The sequence below is a fragment of the Ochotona curzoniae genome, unplaced genomic scaffold, assembly GCF_017591425.1.
Source record: "Ochotona curzoniae isolate NIBS_2020 unplaced genomic scaffold, NIBS_Ocur_1.0 contig_2404, whole genome shotgun sequence".
Lineage (NCBI taxonomy): Eukaryota > Metazoa > Chordata > Mammalia > Lagomorpha > Ochotonidae > Ochotona > Ochotona curzoniae.
Window position 1 is genome coordinate 2,135,259 of NW_024465451.1, and position 19,101 is coordinate 2,154,359.

The 19,101-nt window shown below is 58.2% G+C and overlaps 1 protein-coding gene across 2 annotated transcripts; it reads left to right on the plus strand.

Annotated features, from left to right (window-relative positions):
* Positions 1–8,637: 8,637 nt before the first annotated feature.
* On the plus strand, positions 8,638–16,499 carry TINAGL1 (tubulointerstitial nephritis antigen like 1). 2 transcript variants are annotated; one of them, XM_040974382.1, is made up of 11 exons: positions 8,638–8,947; positions 9,799–9,862; positions 12,844–12,936; positions 13,155–13,269; positions 14,271–14,394; positions 14,483–14,633; positions 14,724–14,913; positions 15,029–15,074; positions 15,280–15,403; positions 16,184–16,229; positions 16,328–16,499. In XM_040974382.1, exons 1-11 carry the CDS (start codon positions 8,638–8,640, stop codon positions 16,466–16,468), a joined length of 1,404 nt encoding a protein of 467 aa, XP_040830316.1. In that variant the 3' UTR covers positions 16,469–16,499. The 2 variants fall into 2 exon arrangements, with proteins under 2 accessions (XP_040830316.1, XP_040830317.1); XM_040974383.1 differs by lacking the exon at positions 12,844–12,936.
* Positions 16,500–19,101: the final 2,602 nt, after the last annotated feature.

Here is a 19,101-nt window from a genome sequence, read left to right on the forward strand (position 1 = left end):
TGTGTGAGAGAGAGAGAGAGAGTCTCTGTCTTCAAATAAATTTTTAAAATGTAAATAAAGAATATAGACACTTTCGTACTGCGTAAAGGAATCCCGAAAGAACACACGAGGCAGGAATGAAAAGCAGGGACCTGCAGGAAGGGATGAGGACTCAGAGTACAGAAGATGAGGCAGACAAAGGCCAGAGGGCTGAAGGAGCCTGCACTGCCTGCTGTCTTTATGCACACATTTCTATGCACACAAGGACACCAGTGAATGAAAATCAAATAAAAAGAACTGTTTAAAGATGAACTAACAGACTACTGTCCTGGGCAGAGCTCCCCTGCCTCTGCAGGTGCACTTGAGAGTAAGTAACCCTAGCACCCTTGACCCCTGGGAACCCTCCTCTAACACCTCCCCCCCCTCCCCCGGCATCCCCACTACACTCTCCCTTGAACTAGGGAGCCAGAGATAAGAATCCAATTAGCTGTGTCTGAGAGAATCATCTCTCTGGGACTCAGTTTTCCCAATCTTCTGCTGCTCCCCAAGCTCCCAGCCTGGAGGGCATTCTCTTGCAGAGCCTGGTGGAGGGCTCCTGCAACCTCGTGACACCATAGGGAGTCCAGAGCAGAGCCCAGCTCCCTCTGCATCACAATGCCACACCTGACACTGAGGCTCAGGCGGCTGCGGCAGTGGGCGCCAGTGGCTCTAGTCACTGTTATTCAAGCAGGCGCCCTGGCCTGTGCTGGCAGCCATGCGGAGATTCCAGATTGACGATTGCGATCCTGTTATGACTGCCTTTATCTGGCTTGAGGACGGCTTGACTCCAGTGGGTTTGAGTCCCCATTCAGAACTCCTCTGTGAGTGTTTGCACTTGGAGGCATCATTGGCTGCAGGTGCTTGGTGTGTGCTTGGAATGCCTGAACTGCACAACATATGTGAATCCATGGGATTCCTGATGCCATGCTGCCGGCTGGCACTGATGTTGGGGTATTCAAATACAGGCAGGGAAGCCAAGAAAGGGGGAGCTGAAGGAACCTGTCCAGTGGGCACCACGCCGAGGGGTAGAGCCGGCTTCTCTCCGCTGGCCCTGAGGCTGGGCTCCTGACCTTGGGGTCAGACGGTCCCCGTGCACAGTGTGTGACTACATAACACAACGGGCGCTCTCCTCCCACAGTTCCTGGAGCCAGAAAGGCGACTTCCAGGTGCGGCTCTCTGGAGGTCGGGGGTGGGGCAGGGGGAGTCATCCTTTTCCAGTGGGTCACCTTGGACTCCAGGCTATACCTCTGTGGCTGCATGGCTCCCTCCCTGCTCTGTCCTCTGAGAGCCTCCAAGGTCACTTGCCGATGGGCCAGGATCACCTCACCAACTCACGATCTGTGACTTTGTTACATCGACACTGCCTCTGTTTTGCTAAGAAGGGCACTCTGCACGTTCTAGGAGCTAGAGCTGGGTCCAATTCTCTGGGTTCTCTGGGTGCAGGGTCTCCCTTCAACCCCATCACAAGCCTGAAGGCCAAGGCGAAGCACCTGTGCCCTGAGGTGGGGTGGGGGCGAGGGGATCGTCGCTTTCAGCTAATGGGTGAAAAAGGACAAGAGTCAGTGTGTTCTTGCACCTTCCAGAATGCACCTGTTATCTGACCTGACTGGAGAGACCCAGGCTTCTGGGAAACACAGCCAGACAAGTGGAAACGTTTCTGTAACCAGCTTCCCCGCCCCGGGCTGGCGGCGCCACCGAGCTCACCCTCCCTGTGGGAGCCTTCTTTGGTGAGAGCGATGCCGAACTGAAGTGGGGCAGATTATGAAGAGATGAGAGGCAGCCCTCAGCCTGAACCCTCCCAGCTCAGGGTTTGGGAAGGGCCAGCAATCCAGACACAGATGGGAAAGAAAAGTGATGTCACTACGCTGCCAACAGATTTCACAAGGAAACGGGCCTTTGCTGCTAGCCAGCCTCAAACCCCAGCAAAGCAGAAGCTCACAGAAGGGCTGGGGGCTGTCTCTTTCCTGCATCACCCCTGCTACAGTCTTGTATTGGTTGGGGGTGACCCAAAGACCCATGTGTTAGAGGCTGGGTGTCCTGAGTCTTATGCTAATGATGCTAACAGGGCAGACACTTTGTGCAATTGCCCCATGAGCGAATCATGGTGGCTTTGAAAGGACACACACACATGTGTGCGCTTTGACCCTGCCGGGTTCTGCATGGCCAGCAAGGGCACCACCACCCGCTGCCCAACCCGTGGGGCTGCCTGAGCCTGGACTGTGACCATCCAGAACAATGAGGCCGAGTCAGACCCTGCTTCACCCAGCGCTTGTGCATGACTGTTGCTATGGTGATGAAGAGCTGCTTCAAAAAAAAAAAAACAGACTTCCGGCTGGTGCTGTGGTGTTACAGGTTAAAGCTGCCACCTGTGACACCAGCATCTCATATAGATGCCAGCTGAAGTCCCGGCTGCCCCACTTCTGATCCAGCTCCCTGATAAAGCACCTAGGAAAGCAACAGAGGATGGCCCAAGTGCTTGGGCCCCTGCACCCAGCGGGGAGACCTACATGAAGCTCCTGGTGTAGGTTTGGCCCATCCCTGGCTGTTGTGGCCAATTTGGAGAGTGAATCATTGGATGGAAAATCTTTCTCTAATCTTGCTTTTCAAATGAACAAAATCAAACATCTTTTAAAAAGAGATCGTCTGGCCACAACTGGTGACGGAGATCCTGGCAGGTGTGAGGATGGCCGAGGTTCAGGGCCGAGAAAGGCTGATGCAGAGGTGCTGTGGCTGGGACCCTCTTGTCCCTGGGTAAGCCAGAGAATCTTTCTGAGTCCTGCCTTTCTCGTGTGTGACATGAAGAGAACAGTTGCCTAGGACACATTCCACATGTGTCACACTCCATGTCTGATGAATAAGAGGCTATCACACAGATTGGCATGCAGGCTCAACAGAAATTCATTATTATAACCCAGGATCCCACGCACTGCCAGAATCCCACTTTCTCAAGGGATCATGGAGGTCTCACGCCCTGTCCTCCTGCCTTTGTTCCTGCCTTCCCTCCCCGGCTCCCTTTGGCTGTAACCAGTGGGTACCCCATTACAAACCAGAAATCCTGGGGCTGGTGTTGTACTGCAGTGGGTTGACTGCCACCTGTGATGCTGCTATCCCAATGGAGTGTTGGTTCGGGTCCCCTCTGCTCGACCCACTCCCTGCTGCTGCTGCTGCTGCTGCTGCTGCTGCTGCTGCTTTGTGAAGTTCATTTAAGACAGAGTCAACTGACTGGCTCTCTTGCCCAAAGACCTGCAGCAGCTGGGACTGGGCTGGACCAAAGCTGGGAGCCAGGAGCCTGAGACTCCATCAGGGTCCCCCTCCAGGACGTGGTTATCTGAGCCATCGCTGCTGCCTCCTCAGTCTGCCTTCACAGGAAGCTGAGTCAGGGCATGGAGGTGGGCATGGAACCCAGGCTTCTGATGTGGGATGCAGGAATCCCAGCTGCCGGTTTCACTGCCAGGTCAAATACCTGACTTGACACATCCCCCACCTGGCTCTCCCTACACCCAGGCCACACCTGCTCGGTTCAACAACACTGCCCTCCTGCCACATCCTTGATGTGGGAGCCTCCCGAGGCCCAGTTCCTTCCTTCTTCAGCCTGCTGAAATTGAACACAGGTCTCATTGTACTCCAGTGGTCAGGCCCCATGTAGCTTGGAGGGTCAGGACTGCTCTGGACCTGCCAGGGGTGCAGCCATCTTTAATACCCCAACTAGACATCACGAAACCTTCCTTGATTTTTCCTGTCTTGGCTGCTCCCTCTGTGATCTGTCTGCTCCACCTCCAGGACGTGTCTCAGATGGACCCTTCTCTACTAGCTGCCACTGAACAGCAGCCTAGCCCCAACCTGAGCATCTCTAGTCTGGTTCCCCCTCCCCTGCCTCCCTGAATCCACTTGTTCATTAGACAGCAGCCAGGATGGGCTACCATACATGAAAGCTGAGCAAGTTCACACTCAGGTTTTAACTTCTTCAATGTTCAGAAGACAATTTAAGAGACCAGGAGGGTGGCACAGCACCCTATACCTCTGCCTGCAATGTCAGCATCCCATATGGGTGCTGGTTCAAGTCCCGGTTGTCCCACTTTTGATCCAGTTCCCTGCTAATGTGCCTGGGAAAGAAGCAGAAAAGGACCAGAGCCCTCGAATCCCTGCACGCATATGGAAGATCAGGGCAGAGTTCCTAGCTCCTGGCTTCAGCCTGGTTCTGCTCCCGCTAACACAGGGTTGAGCTGAAGCTTGAAGAATGTGGAAGTGGCCACTCCTAGGAGGCTGGGAGGGTTTCTAGGAGGATGGTCAACATGAGCAAAAGCCCTGAGGCTGGCCCAAGTTGGTCCAATAGGGTAACAGTGGTACTTGGGCTGCCAAGCCTCGGTGACGGAGGCAGGCAGGGGAGCAGTCAGGGCTGTGGCAGGTCATGTAGGACCCTCAGCTTGAAAGAATCACTTTTCCTCCTTTTTTTTTTTTTAAGGATGTAATTATGTGGGGCTGGTGCAATGGATTGACTGGCTAATCTTTCACCTGCAACTGCTAACACTCTATATGGACTCTGGTTCCAGTCCCAGCTGCTCTACTTCCCATCCAGCTCTATGCTTGGAGAAGCAGCAGAGGCTAACCCAAAGCCTTGGGATCCTGCACCCATGTGGGAGACTGAGAAGAATCTCCTGGCTCTTGGCTTCAGATTGGCTCAGCTCCAGCCATTAAACCATTTGAGGAGTGAACCAGCAGATGGAAAATCTTTCTGTCCCTCCTTCTCTTTATAAATCTGCCTTTTCAATAAAAAAGAAATATATTTATGCAAATAGCAGAACTACAGAAAGACACAGAGAGAGAAATCCTCACCCATTGGTTCACCTTCCAAATGGCCACAACAGCCTGGGATGGATCAGATAGAAGCCAGGAGCTCCACCCAGGTCTCCCACATGGGTACAGAGGCCCAATAGCTTGGGTCATTTTCTGCTGCTTTAGGACATGAGCAGACGTCGCCCAGACACACATTAGCAGGGAGCTGGATCAAAAGTAGAACATCTGGGACTCGAACCAGTGCCCATACGAGATGCTGGCATTACAGGCAGAGACAGCTTGCTACACCACAATGACGCCCCCTCAAACGCTATTTCCTTGAGGCTGTCTTGACCACCAACTTCCTGGAAATTCTTCTGTGTGCATATGTGCCACCATTGTGGACTCACACATTTCTTTTTTTAAAGGCAGATTTACAGAGAACAGAGACAGATCATCCATCTGCTGGTTCACTTCCCAAACAGCAGCAATGGCCAGAGCTGGACTGATGCAAAACCAGGAGCCTGGAGCTTCTCCTTGGTCTCCCATGTGGGTACAGGGGCCCAAGCGCTTGAGCCTTCTTCCACTGCTAAATTGGAAGTGGAGCAGCTAGCACTTGGACCAGGGCCCATATGGAACGCTGACACCACAGGCACAGGTGCATTGCTATCCCACAGCGCCTGTCTCTTGTGGACTTATTGATCCATTTTTTTATTCACTTATTTATTCAATCACCAGCTTCACAACAGCAGGACCCGTGTCCTTGCCCCAAGCTCGGCATGCTTTAAGCACCCCAGAAAATGTGTGTTCAGTGAACACACTCAAGCAACACATCATGACACCATGCATTTCCACATGGCCCTGAATCTTATCCGCAACAGGTTCTGGCATGTTCCAGCAGTGCCATATCCTGTCTGTCACACAGCCCTCTATGGAGGCTCTGGGTAACACTGCTCAGTGGGTCCCTTGGAGGAGCCCTGTATGCAGCAACGCTGGCCTGGCCTGGGTCTCACACTTAGGCCCAGGGACCACTGCTCTGAGCTGTGGCCACAGCCAGCTCACCCAGGGAGAGGCCGAGCCCCTGGGCTCCAAGTGACCCAGGTGGTAGATAAAAGGTCTGTCCTGAGCACCCTAAGTCTCCAGGGAGAAGAGGAGGGCTCTGGGCCTATCACGACCCCTTTCTGGCCTCACCTCCCCTACCCCTCGTAGAGAGAAGAGATGTGGGAGGGCCTCTAGGAAGCATCAAAGTTCAGAAGGGAAACTGAGGCCAGAGCAGGGTAGCATCACACAGCATCCCAGGAGAGGAAGGACAGAGTCACCACAAAGGTCCCCTCCTTCCCCCAATCTGGGAAGGACTGAAGGACTCCAAGGCCATAGGGGCAGGAACGGGGAGGGCAGGTCATACTGGTGGTGCCCACCTGCTGCTCTGTCCCAGGCTCCAGACAAGGCCCTGCCCTGGACAAGACAAAGATAGAGGATGAGTCACCAGGAGGGAAGGAACATGGAAAAGGAAAGTGGGGTGTCCGGCCCCCTGGGCCCTGCCCTCTTCCTCTCCTCCTTGGCCAGGGAAGCCAGTGAGTCACAAGATTCCCCTGGGGTGGGCCCAGTGCCCAGCCCTGCCGGCACTAGGATGCCCTGGACTCTGCTCTCTGTCCTGCCTCCTTCGCACTGACAGACACAACGGGACAGGCAGACGGCCAAAGCCACATCAGACACGAGCTGACGTTACCCAGACACACACCTAGCAGGCACATGCAGGCACACACAGGGCCAGCCGCACTGCTCCAGCCGCTGTACAGATAGACCGACAGCCCCAAGGCCGCCACAGAGACGGTATCCAAGGGACAGACACGAGGATACAAAAGGAGTGACCAGAAGGCAGGGGTCTGGCAGCACAGCAGGTCCGGCAGACACACAGAGCAGAGAGGCAGGCACCAACCGACAAGTGCATGGCCCCTACACACACAGTCCTGGTCCACCAGGGGCCAGCCCCCAACCCCAGAACCCTGAAGCGGACCCTGGGGAGCTGGCCCATAGGTGCCAGGCAGCTTCTACAGCTACCCAGGGCACAAGGTAGCAAACAAACCCACAGGACAGCTTTGCCCTAGGCTGAGCAGGGGTTAGACAGGAAAAGGGACTTCCCAACCAGACGGGTGCTGAGATCTGCCCATGGGGAATAAGGAGCGAGGTGGAGCCCATGGGCTGCGGGTGACCTCGAGGCAGCTGCATGTACTGGTGCCAAGGCCGGGACTCAGGGCATCACCCCCATCCCACCCACAGGATCCCTTGGTGACCTGCCCTCTCGTGCTCCCTGGCAGGGGGTAGCTCAGGCACAAGTGCCCTGTTGTCCTGCTGTCTCTCTGCTCCTCTGGGGTTGGCCAGTGGAGGAAGAGGGGCAGGGAGGGTCAGCGAGAGGGCAAAGGGAATCCCCCACGTGCAGGGCAAGCCCTGGGGAGGAGGGGCCTGTCTGGGTGCGGTGACTGTCACCGTGCTGCTCCCCTCCCCTCAGCCTGCTGGAAGCGAGATTGCGCAACAAGAGGAGGTAAAAGGTGACAGCAGGCAGGCCTTGGTGGGACAGAGGACTCATTGTTGGGGGTTCAGGCCAGCCTGGGCAAAGGATGCGTCCCTCCTCCCCCCCACCCTCCCCCGGGCAGGAAGGGGAGCTCTGCAGGGGGTACCAGCTGGCGGAGCTCCCGCCTTTGGGCCCTGGGAGGGGAACAGGTGCCAAGTAGGATGCCCGCTCCTTCCACGGCAGAGGCGGGGCCGGGCTGGGTGCCCAGAGCAGCCAGGGGTCGCAGGGTGCGCAGGCTGCCCGCACACCACGCCCGCCTCCCCCGCCGAGCCGCCTCCGGGGCGGGAGTCTGCAGGTTCCGGAGCTCCTCGGGATTCCAGTCATTCCTAGGAGCTGAGGCTGCGGCGCGGGCGGCCCCGGCCCCGAGGGCGCTGTGACTAGGGGTGCGACGGGTCCGAGCTGGCTGAGGGTTTACCCCCTCCTCACCCTGACGATACACCTTTACGTCCCAAACTCGGTCGGGGTCTCCGTTGAGATCGCCTGAACCTGCAGTCCTTCCTTCCCCAGAAGTGTCCCTTAGCACCCACCCCAGGGAAGTCCTTCCTGGTGTCAGACCACAAGCCCCTCTGCTGGAGTTGGCAGTTCCTGCCCGCCCTCGGCTTCTGCCGCCGCGGATCGCCTCCCGGTCCGTGTCCCACCTGGGTCGCAGCCCAGCCAAGGCCACTGCAGGTGCGACCGAGCGGAACCCGGCCTCCCTCCCTGCAGCAGTGGCCGGGGCGGGCGCGGCGGCCGGGGCGGGACAGAGCGCGGCTCCGCCCCCGCTGCTCACTTGACTCGGGGTCGGGCGGGCGGTCGGCGAGCGGAGGCGCGCGGGCAGCCCGGGCCCAGCCCACAGCCCTGGCCAGGTAGGGCCGCTGTCTGCTCTCAGAGCAGAGGGTGGAGGCAGAGAAGGGGCGGTGGAGCGGTGGAGGGGACAGTCAGAGGGACCCAGACAGGGAACACGGGCAACAGAAGAGGACAGGACAGAGGGTCCTGGAAGTCTAAAGCCAAAGGCAGAAATGCAGGCTAACGCAGAGACGGGAGGGTCTGAAGTATAGGTGCTGCGCAGGGGGCACCACGAATGCCACAAGTGCTGCTTTCATGAAGAACTTTGGGTAGAGACAGGTGGGGGCCTCTGTCGGTGGCCCGCCTGGGGACTCAGGAGCCCAGGTGTCCCACCTTGAACTTGTGGTTCAGGAAGTCAAGGGTTGAGTCCCTCCTCTGCCAGGAGGTGAACCCTGCAATCCACGGTCTCTCACCCTTAACCTCTGCCCTCCCTAGGCCCAGGAGGCGTCATGTGGCGGCTTCCTTTAGGGCTGCTCTTCCTGCTGTTGCTGACTGGCCAGGTCACTCTGGGCACCCGGCGGAGTCGTTGGCGCCGGGAACTAGCGCCAGGGCTGCACCTGCGAGGGATCCGGGACGCGGGTGGCAGGTACTGCCAGAAGCAGGACCTGTGCTGCCGCGGCCGCTCCGATGACTGTGCCCTGCCCTACCTGGGCGCCACCTGCTACTGCGACCTCTTCTGCAACCGCACGGTCTCCGACTGCTGCCCTGACTTCTGGGACTTCTGCCTGGGCGTGCCGCCTCCGTTCCCTCCCATCCAAGGTGAGCATGGAGCACGTGGTGAGCCCCCAGACTCAGCAGGACTTTGGAGGGAATTGACAGGACGGGGTTCCCCGGTGAGGGCTTCTTAGAGGAGGAGCATGGGGAGTCCTCGCTGTGGTCCCACTTGACTCTTTCCAAGCAAGGCTGAGAAAGTCCCTGCTTGGGATTCAAAGTGGGATCAGGAAAAGGCACCCGCCCTTTCTCCCACTCCTGTCTCTGTTCCTGTGGGCAGGAGAGGTGCCAGCCCCACCTGCTGACTCACTCTTGGGTTGATAATGTGCACAGGGGTTGGTCAGGGTCACGGGGGCCATAACTGTGCCTGCGCTCAGAATTCCATGCCTGTGCAATGGCTGGTCATACCCAGCAGGTGGATGGAATCTAGTCCCTCTTCCAGCCCTCATCATCACCCCTTTCCATGCACCTGCTTCGTTCTGTCCTTCCCACAGTTCCTCAGGACTTGGGGCTAGGAAGGCATACACCCATGTGCTGTGTTGTCCCAGAGGACTCATACCTTCTCTGGCTCTCAGCTTCCCCAGCCCCCTTCCACGGGCCACCCCCCAGCCTCAGTTCATCTTAAATGGCAAAAGATCCCAGGAATGTGGTGGCTGGCATCCAAGTGAAGCAAAAGGGGTTCAAGTTGGAGTTGATGAAGAACTTCCCAAGTAGCAGTAGGCATGTGACCCTACAGGAGCTGCTTAAAGTGACAGTGGCTTTGGTTTGAGAGAGGGCTGGGGTCTGGGAGGGCTCAGGCGACCTTGGAGAGCTTGGTATGTGACCTCTGCTAACCTGGCTGCCTCAGCCCAGTATGTTGGTCCTGGTTCCAGTTCTCATTTCCCCTTCCTTCCCTGCAGGATGCGTGCATGGGGGCCGTGTCTATCCTGTCTTGGGAACGTTCTGGGAAAACTGTAACCGCTGGTGAGTGTCTGGGGCCTGTGGGCAGGCTGTCCTTGGGGCTGGGAGGCCCACACACTGGGTTCAAACTCTGCCTCTGCCAGTCCCTTGCTGGGAACAAGTCCTTTCCCTTGTCTAAGCTTCGGCATCCTTATCCAGAGTCATCTAGGGGAATTTTAGCAGCCACTGATTCGATTTCCATGATGCCCCTCTAACCACATTCCCCAGGAGTGGCCAGCTGTGGCTGCTGCCTGGCCCAAGTGCCACCCCTGAATGGGGAGTCCCTCCTTTCCCCACTGTTCTTGCTGTCGCGGGACAGCCCGAAAAGGTACGCCAGGAAGGAAACCTCTGGCTGTAGCGTCTGCAGGCCCCCCAGGACCGGATAGGGTCAGGGTTGGCTGGGCTGGTGGCCAAAGGCAACCGGAACAGGGCCTTCCCTAGAATGCAGCCCCTCCCAGCAGTTCCCGGCAGGAGGATGCCCCCTCTCAGCCTGAGCTGGGAAGAGGAGCAGGATCGGGTTGGAAATGTGAGTGCTTTCCTGGAAAATAACAAGGACCTTGCACCCAGTCCACCCTCAGCCTCTGCCGGGGCCTCAGAGAGAAGGCTGGTGGAAGGTTTCCATTGCCTCACTAGGGTGAGAAGTGCCTAGGTCATGGCGAGGGCAGGGGGCGGGTGGGCGGCTCAGCCTGTGTCTGTGTCCTGACCAGCCACCTCTGGGCAGTGAGGGGTTAACATTCCCACTCCTGTCCCTGGGCCCTGGCCTCCCAGGCCCCTCTGGAATGCTGGGACTTGCTGCCACCAGCCCTGTCTAGACCTGCTCGGGCAACAGCCCCGAGGGCCAAGCAGATAGGGGCCAGAAAGGTCTGAAGAACCCCCAGCCCTTCCTGGACAGGTTGGGGACAGGTGTGGGAGGCTGCACATCATGTCACATGTGGAGTGAGCTAGCCCTCCCGGATGCCTGTCCAGCACGCCTCTCCCTCCCCTCCCCCTGGCACTCCTGGGCCCTCTCAGAAAGTGCGCAGGCTGCTTCCAGGGCCGGAGCCCAGCCATACTGGGGCTTGGCTCCCCTCAAGGCTCCTTAAAAGGCAACCCTGGAGGCGGGAGCCCCTGGCTGGCTGGAGAGGAGAGAAGGCCAGGCCGCTAGCAGCTTGTAATTGCACTTAGGAGCTTGTAAAAGAATCACAGGATTTGTAAAATCCAACTTCTGGGTCACACCTAGCTGTTAAGGACCAGGCTGGGAATAGGAGGTATGGGGAGAATTCAACAAAATTCACAATACACTTGGTCCCACCAGGTGTATTATTGCAATCAACTGATCATTACAAACTGTAGGAAGGGTAACAGGGACAAGAGTGACCCTGCTCCAAAGGAGGATGCTCTTGGGGCTCCATGGAGATGGCTAGAAAGGAGGATAAATGCCCCAGGCCTGGGGGAGGGGCGGGGGGTGGCTGGGAAGACCCAGTGGGAGGTGGGACACAGTCTGTTTCAGCAGGAGCTGGGTGAAGGGACAGAGAGGTCCTGGCAGGTCAGCTTAGGATTCTGCCTTTTGTCCCAGATGGGATGCGACTCAGAGGAGGCACTACAGACTTCCGTTATCATAGTTCTCTCTGGCTTTAGGAGGTGTGTGGGGGTGAGGCATGGCACAGAGACTCGGGCTTCATGGGGAAACCCTTGTCCTGGACCAGATGGGAGGTGCAGAGGGCCTGAAGTATGGTGGACAGCGGAAGGTGGGCAGCTCACGGGTTCATGATGCGCCAGACCCAGCACCTGCTGGTGATGGGATACATGACAACTGCAGGGATTGCGGGAGAAGGTAATTTGGCCCATTTTAAGGTTGAGATGGCTTGCACTTCCAAGATGGGGAGAGCCTCTGAAGTTCAAGAGAAAAGGGGTACAAGAACAATGGGTGCCTCCAATGGAGTGGGCACTCCCCAAGCCATCAGTTCATCCCTGGGAAGTGACACTGTTACTCTCATCCCCATTGAACAGACAAGGATATTGAGGGTGAGCTCAAATTCCTTTCCAAGGTCACTCGCCTGTGGTTAGGGTTGGAATCCAAAACCTTTACACTGGGCCACTTCACCGCAGTATCTCCATCACTCATTCATCCCACGGCTGTTGGTCCAGCCCCTACCATCTGCTGGTGTCGTTTTCCTAGGCCTTGAAGATCACCAAACCAAACCTGCCCTTGAGACACTTGGTTTTCTTGAGGCTGTGCAGGCAGAAAGGGAATACAGCGGCCGAAGGGACATCCCAGAGGAGGTGATGCTCCATAAGGACTTGGAACACAGGAGAGCGAGTCACGGGCACTTGGGAGGCCCTGGAGCAGGAGGGATCAGAGGGATGGCCTGTCTGAGCCCCAAAAATCAGGAGCAGGAGCTGGCAGGGTCAGGGAAGAGGTGGTGGACAGAGAGCACCCAGGGCCTCATTCCCCATGCCCATGGCAGGAACCGTGGTTCTCACCCTGCCATGGGAAGGTGGGGGGTTCGGGCAAAGGAGAGGCATGATCTGGCTTCAGTCCAGCTGCTTTAAAAATACACCATGGGTGGGGAGTGACGCAGGTGGGACGCGAGCGGAACAATGAAAGCTAGCTGCCAGCATTCAGGTGAAAGGTGAGCAAGCCACAGCTGGTGCCAGCGGGAGGAGGTCTTTGAGGCTGACCCAGCGGGACTCTGAAGACAAAGCTCAGGGTGGCTTTGGGATAGCTGCCCTCCAGGAAAGATCACATTGCTGGCATTTGAAGAGGAGTGAGGGAGATCAGGCCTTCTGTTTGGAGTGTAAATTGGAGCTGTTGGGCACCCCCTTGATGGTGTGAAGTAGCAGCAAGATCTACGATTCTCAAGTTCAGATCTGGATGCAGAGCTGAACTTGAGAAAGGTGAACTTGAGTTTGACATTTAAAGCCAGCGGCATCGATGGGAACCTTTAGGGAATCCCATGGCCTCTGAGGCATCATTCATTCAGAGGGACCCACCCAGTCACCCTGCTTTTTTTTTTTTTTGCTAGCACCTGCCAGGAAAAAGGGCAGTGGGAGTGTGACCAGGAGCCATGCTTGGTGGACCCAGACATGATCAATGCCATCAACCAGGGCAACTACGGGTGAGAAGCCCTGGAACCCCGCCCCTCCCCTCCACAGCAATCACGCATGCATGTGTACACACATACACAAACACACAGACACGCATGGTACTTGACACACATGCCCCATCATACTGGTTCTTAAGCACACACTGGCTCCCACCCACACACGCGTGCCCCAGGGACCCCCAGCCCTGACAAGTATGTGACTTTCTCCTGCGACGACCCCCCTCCTTCAGGTGGCAGGCTGGGAACCACAGTGCCTTCTGGGGCATGACTCTGGATGAAGGCATTCGCTACCGCCTGGGCACCCACCGCCCGTCTTCATCCGTCATGAACATGAATGAGATTTACGTAAGTCCATCTTTTCCCGCAATTCTGCCATTCCCCTGCCTCCCCGCCATGACATCTGTCCTTAGGAACAACAGCACCCTGTGTCCTGTACCTCTCAGGGCTGGACTTATCACCAACCAGTAGGCTGTGTGTCCCTGGGAAAGTGACTCCCCATCTCTGGGTCTTTGCTTTCTGCCTGTAATAGGAGGTGCTGTGCTGGCAGAATTCATGCTCTGATTCTGAGTTGTGTGGTTCCAGCAGTGGCCCTTTCTAGCCTCAGTGTGGGAAAAATGTTGTTGGTCCCAGGACAGCTGGGTTAGGGCCCAAGGGGTCAAGAGATCACCTTGGTATTTTGGGAAGGGAGGCACAGACACGCTTCCAGCTCTGGTCAGAGAGCAGCAATTCAAAGAAGCAAATGCTGGCTTGGGAGAGGAGGGGTATCCCCAGGGAGGAGGGGACCTCTTGCTTCCCAGGGGCCCTCTGGGGGAAGAACTCTTAGCTGTCGTCCAATACAGGCTATGGAAGGGCAGGGATTGGGCATGTGCCAGGGGACCTGCCCAAGCAGCGGCAGCCATGGAGACCGGGGACTGGCGGGAGTCACCATTCCGCAGAGGGACTGCAGCCCGAGGCTGGAGTGACCAGACCCTGCCCCTGCCCTCACTCCCCCGGGGCCTCTAGATATTTTCTGCCTCCTGCTGTTTGCCTTGGCCGCCTGCCTGGTCACGGGACCCTAGTGTTCCTTTCCTCCCTGTCCTTGGGGGACTGAAGGCCACAGTTCCATTGGAAAGACGGGTGTGGCAGATTAAGAGGTGAAGAGGCAGGGTGGACAGTGGGAAGGAGGGAGACCTCAGCCTGGCCCCTTCCCGCATCAGGGCATGCCCCGTGCGGGGCATGGCTGTCGCACTCAAGTCCATACAGGAGGCTGCCGGGCTCCCTCAGCAGGAGGAGGGCACCAGGTCCAACTTCCGACTGACCCCTGAGAGGCAGGCCAGAAGGCATGGGGTGTGACCTCTGTCTTGCAGACCGGACTGGGTCCTGGAGAGGTGCTGCCTGCGGCCTTTGAGGCCTCCGAGAAGTGGCCCAACATGATCCACGAGCCTCTGGACCAGGGCAACTGTGCGGGGTCCTGGGCTTTCTCCACAGCAGGTGCGTCCAAGGGCAAGGGGCTGGCTGGCCAGAAGGGGGCGCCCAGGGCTCAAGCCTCCCTGACGGCCCCTCTGCCTCCTTCCACCAGCCGTGGCATCTGACCGTGTCTCCATCCATTCTCTGGGACACATGACACCTGTCCTATCGCCCCAGAACCTGCTGTCCTGTGACAGGCACCATCAGCAGGGCTGTCGCGGCGGGCGTCTCGATGGTGCCTGGTGGTTCCTGCGACGCCGAGGGTATGCATTCTGGGCGGAGGTATGGACAGGGCACGCTGTAGGCCATGCTGTACCACCCATTGCCCTTATTCCCTCCTGTCACCTCCTCAGGGTTGTGTCGGACCACTGCTACCCATTCTCGGGCCGTGAGCAGGATGAGGCTGGCCCCGCCCCTCCCTGCATGATGCACAGCCGAGCCATGGGTCGGGGCAAGCGGCAGGCTACTGCCCGCTGCCCCAACAGCCACGTCCACGCCAACGACATCTACCAGGTCACTCCAGCCTACCGCCTTGGCTCCAATGTAAGTGTGCACATGGGCGAGCAGTCTGAGGGCAGGAGAGGGAGCTGGGGGCTAGCCCAAGGCGGGAGGCGCCCACCCTGATGGATGCTCTGCTCATCCAACCACTGGCTTCCAGGAGAAAGAGATCATGAAGGAGCTACTGGAGAACGGCCCCGTGCAAGGTACATGCTCCCCTGGCAGGTGTCCCTCATCCCACCCCACGCCTCTGGAAGCTGGGCCAGCTAGATGCTGGAGACAGGACCACAGCCCAGAGCTCTGTCCAGTATCACGCAGCAACTCCACTGGGGGCTGGGTGCAATAGGGTCACATTTCCTCTCTGCAGGCAGCAGGGCACTGAGACAGTCCTGCTTTGCCCTCTGCCCACAGCTCTCATGGAAGTGCACGAGGACTTCTTCCTGTACCAGGGCGGTATCTACAGCCACACGCCCGTGAGCCTCGGGAGGCCTGAGCGCTATCGCCGGCACGGTACCCACTCGGTCAAGATCACAGGGTGAGGACCCTGTGAGCAGAACGAGGCTGGGGGGGGGGTTTCCACAGAGCTTGCCCCGGGTGGGAGGAGTGCCAGCTTGGAGTCTGCGTGGATCCCAAGCCACCCTACAAAGCTGAAAATAACCCCCAACCCCTTCAGAGGACCCTGCCTGGAGCCACCCAGAAGTGGCCTTGTAGGTTACTTAGGAGCAGTTTCTTGCACCCAAATATGCCCCTGTGAGACCAAGACACAGGTTCAGGAATTGTTCACCCCCATCCTGCCCACCTCAGCACTTGTCCCAACCCTGCCAACTCACCGAGCGACCTAGGCAGGTCCCTTCCATGGGCCTCAGTTTCCACAACCTGATACGATGGGAGATGCTGGAGCTGTTGGTTTCAATAAAATCAGTGAACACCCATCCAAGAAAGCAGACTGGGCCCTCGGGACCTCTGCAATCCCCACACGTATGCCAAGTCGCTCCCTTCCGGTCCCCAAGCAGCCATCCGTCTCCGGGTCCCCAGAGTGAGCCACGGCGGGCAGATGTGTGAGGTTGTGCAGAACCCTCCCCAGCATGTTAAGTGCCTGGACAATGGGTCCTAAGGTCCCTCCTCTCCTCACTTCTTCCCCCATGGAGGGCTTGGGGGTTGTAGGTTACAGGAGGGAGGTGCGGAGAGGGACAGAGACTAAGTGCTAGGGGTACAGCCAAGGTCCAAAAGGCAGCAAGGACCTGAGAGGGAAGACGCTAGCAGGTGCAGTCCCCGACAGCAGGTGCAGCAGTGCCCACTCCTGCTCTGCCCACAGGTGGGGAGAGGAGACGCTACCTGATGGAAGGACCCTCAAATATTGGGTGAGTCCCTCGGGGACACGTGGGACCTGAGCCCACCTGCAGCCGCCCCTTGTACCCTCTTCCCCTTCCCTCTGCCTTATCTGCCTTTTCTTTCCCAGACTGCAGCCAACTCCTGGGGACCTGCCTGGGGCGAGAGGGGCCACTTCCGCATCCTAAGAGGCACCAACGAGTGTGACATTGAGAGCTTTGTACTGGGCGTTTGGGGCCGCGTGGGCATGGAAGATATGGGGCATCACTGAGGTTCTGGGCACGAGGCCAGGCCTGGATTGGGGTCCCAGGCTCAAGCAGCCAGTGGGAGAGCGCCTCCCCTCGGGGCAGGGGCCAGCCACTTCCGCCATGCCCGGCGGAGCCGGGGCGCAGGCGGGCGCCAGGGTTTTAATCCCCATGGGTTCTGCTGATGCAGCGCCCAGCCTGGGAGCGGGCAGGCGAGGTTCGCGGAGCCCCCAGACCTCCCAGTGGGGACGGGACAGGACCTGGCAGGGGAGGAACTGGGCCTACAGATCCCAGGGCCCTGGCATCCTTATAAACACTACCAAAGCCAGGACACCCCCAAGTCTCCAGCCCCACCCCACCCCTACTCCACCCTGTAATTCTTATTCTTCAGAGATATTTATTTTTCTTTTCACTGTTTTCAAATAAAGCCAAAGTATTGGGGCTGGCGTTGTGGTACATCCGATGAACTCACTGCCTACAACGCTGGCATCCCATATGAGCATGGGTTCAAATCCTAGCTGCTCCACCTCCAGTCCAGCTCTCTGCTACTAGCCTGGGAAGGCAGTGGAGAGTGGCCCACGTGCTTGGGATCCGGCATCCGTATGGGGGGTCCGGATGGAGTTCTAGGCTCCGGGCTTCTTCCTGCCTCAGGCCTGGCTGTTGTTGCCATTTGAGGAGTGAACTAACAGACCAAAGATCTCTGTGTATTTCTACCCTTCAAATAAATAAATCTTAAAAAAAAAAAGCCACAAGTATTGATAACTGTAGTTTCCTGGGTCCTCGAGGAGTGGTGAGCTGGGCCAGTGGCAGGGCAGAACAGATTTATAAAGCAGGAAGGATTTTCAGAGGTGCCGCTGGCTGGCAGAGTGGGTGGGCAGGAACTCTCAGCCTCCATTGAGCCCGAACTGCCATCAGTGCCCAGGGCACTGACCCACTTGGAGGCAGGGCATGGGTGGCACGGGCCTTTGGCCTTCTGAGAATGAAGCCGTGGGAATCTGCTCCTCAGACGCTGAATCAGCACTGCCTGGCCAGGCGGAGGGGGCAGCCCAGCCCACCAATCAGCAGAACCGGTGCCTGTGCCCAGCAGGCAAGGGGGTGCTGGCCCCAACAGCACTGGAGCGTCAGCCTCTCCAAGCACCCTGTCCTTCCCTGTCCCTGGATCAACCTGGGCCTGCGACCACAGTTCTCTCCTCCCAGACTCCCAGCAAAACCAGCCCAGGCAGCAGGTCGGCCATCAAGGCCAACACCAACCCAACCAGCCTCTTCCACAGGCTGTCATCTGTGCCCAGGCAACCCCCAGGTCCTCACTGCGCCTCATGTGTCCTGCTCACACTATTCCCCAGCCTGAGTGCCCTTCCACGCAGTCTGCCCTTTCCGGATGGAATCCAGCCAGTACCTGTGCTTGCCAGTGTGCCGGGTGCGTCACAAAGAACCCGTGCCGGTCCACGACCCCTCCCCATAAGCAGCGTGGACACACACCTGTCCCAACTCATTTGCTTGCTGCCCTTTCACCCACTGCATCACCTCCCTCACCGGGCTGGGGGTCCCAAAGGGCTGGGACTGACTGACTCACTAGATTCCGGAACCCACGCCAGTATCCTGGCATGCGGGAGTGACAGCAACCTGTCCTTTCACCTCCACTTCCCTTCAAGCCTCTGGCTGCCGTGGAGGGGCAGGGGTGGGGCCGAGGCCCTGCCTTTCCCCAGTGCAAGAGCCCAAGAGGAGGGGCGTCCCGTTCTCCCGCTGGGCAGCGGCCCCCCGCGCGCGCGCACGCGGGCATCACCTGAAAGGAATGCGGGCGGCGCGATAAGTAGCAGCCATTGTCTGGCTTCCTGTTTGCCGGGACGTCCCGAGCCCGCTCCTCCGGTGGGCCCACCGGTCCCCAAGGAGCAGCGACCTTGGGATGCCGCCTCTGGGACCGCAGCCCTGAGGAGGGGCGAAGGGTCAGCTCCAGCCCCGGACTCGCCCCTTTGGAAAAAAACCCAGTGCGAGGGCCGCTGGGTCAGGCGAGGATGGAATTTTCTCCAAGGACCTTGGGCGGAAGCGGCGGGGCGGGAGCAGGCCCGCGGCTGGGCTTGGTGTAGAAGTTCTGGCTGGGCCCTGAAGGCCGTGTGGGGTTGGCCCCCGCCCTGCAATGGAAGAGGGTACGGAATCCCGGGACACCCCGCAGGTGCCTGGTTTCCTCCAGCGGATGTGTTTGCAACAAGCAAGCCTGGACTTGTGCGCTGGAGGGGCAGAAGTGGAGAGGTGGCTTAGGGGTTAAGATGCCTTCCCTCCCATACGGGATTTCCTGGGGTTCAAGTCTTGACTCCAGACCGCCTGGATTCCAGCTTCCTGCTGCTGTCCACCCTGGGAGGTGCTGGTCTGAGTCCTTGGGTCCCTGCTGCCCACACAGGAGATCCTCGCTGAGTTCCTGATGTCGCCCTGACCAGTCCTGGCTGTTGTAGGCATTTGTGTAGTGAACCAGAGGGTGGGAGATCTCTCCATTTCTGCCTCTCAAATAAAAATATCTGAACCATAAAAATCCCCGTGCCCGTCCTTGTGGGGTATCTTGGGCTAGTCCCGAAATTGTAACCCCTCCTCCGGCTTGCCCCACACTGGCCGTGAGTGACCTCCATTTATCACGGGTGAGGAGGGTACCTACTTGGGGGAGAATCAG

What these genes read in the sequence shown, in the direction of transcription:
- TINAGL1 (XM_040974382.1), top strand. Translation starts at nt 8,638, where the DNA reads ATGTGGCGGCTTCCTTTAGGGCTGCTCTTCCTGCTGTTGCTGACTGGC. An exon ending in TGGGAAAACTGTAACCGCTG is followed by an intron (nt 9,863 to 12,843) that starts GTGAGTGTCTGG and finishes TTTTTTTGCTAG; the next exon opens with CACCTGCCAGGAAAAAGGGC. An exon ending in ATCAACCAGGGCAACTACGG is followed by an intron (nt 12,937 to 13,154) that starts GTGAGAAGCCCT and finishes CCCCTCCTTCAG; the next exon opens with GTGGCAGGCTGGGAACCACA.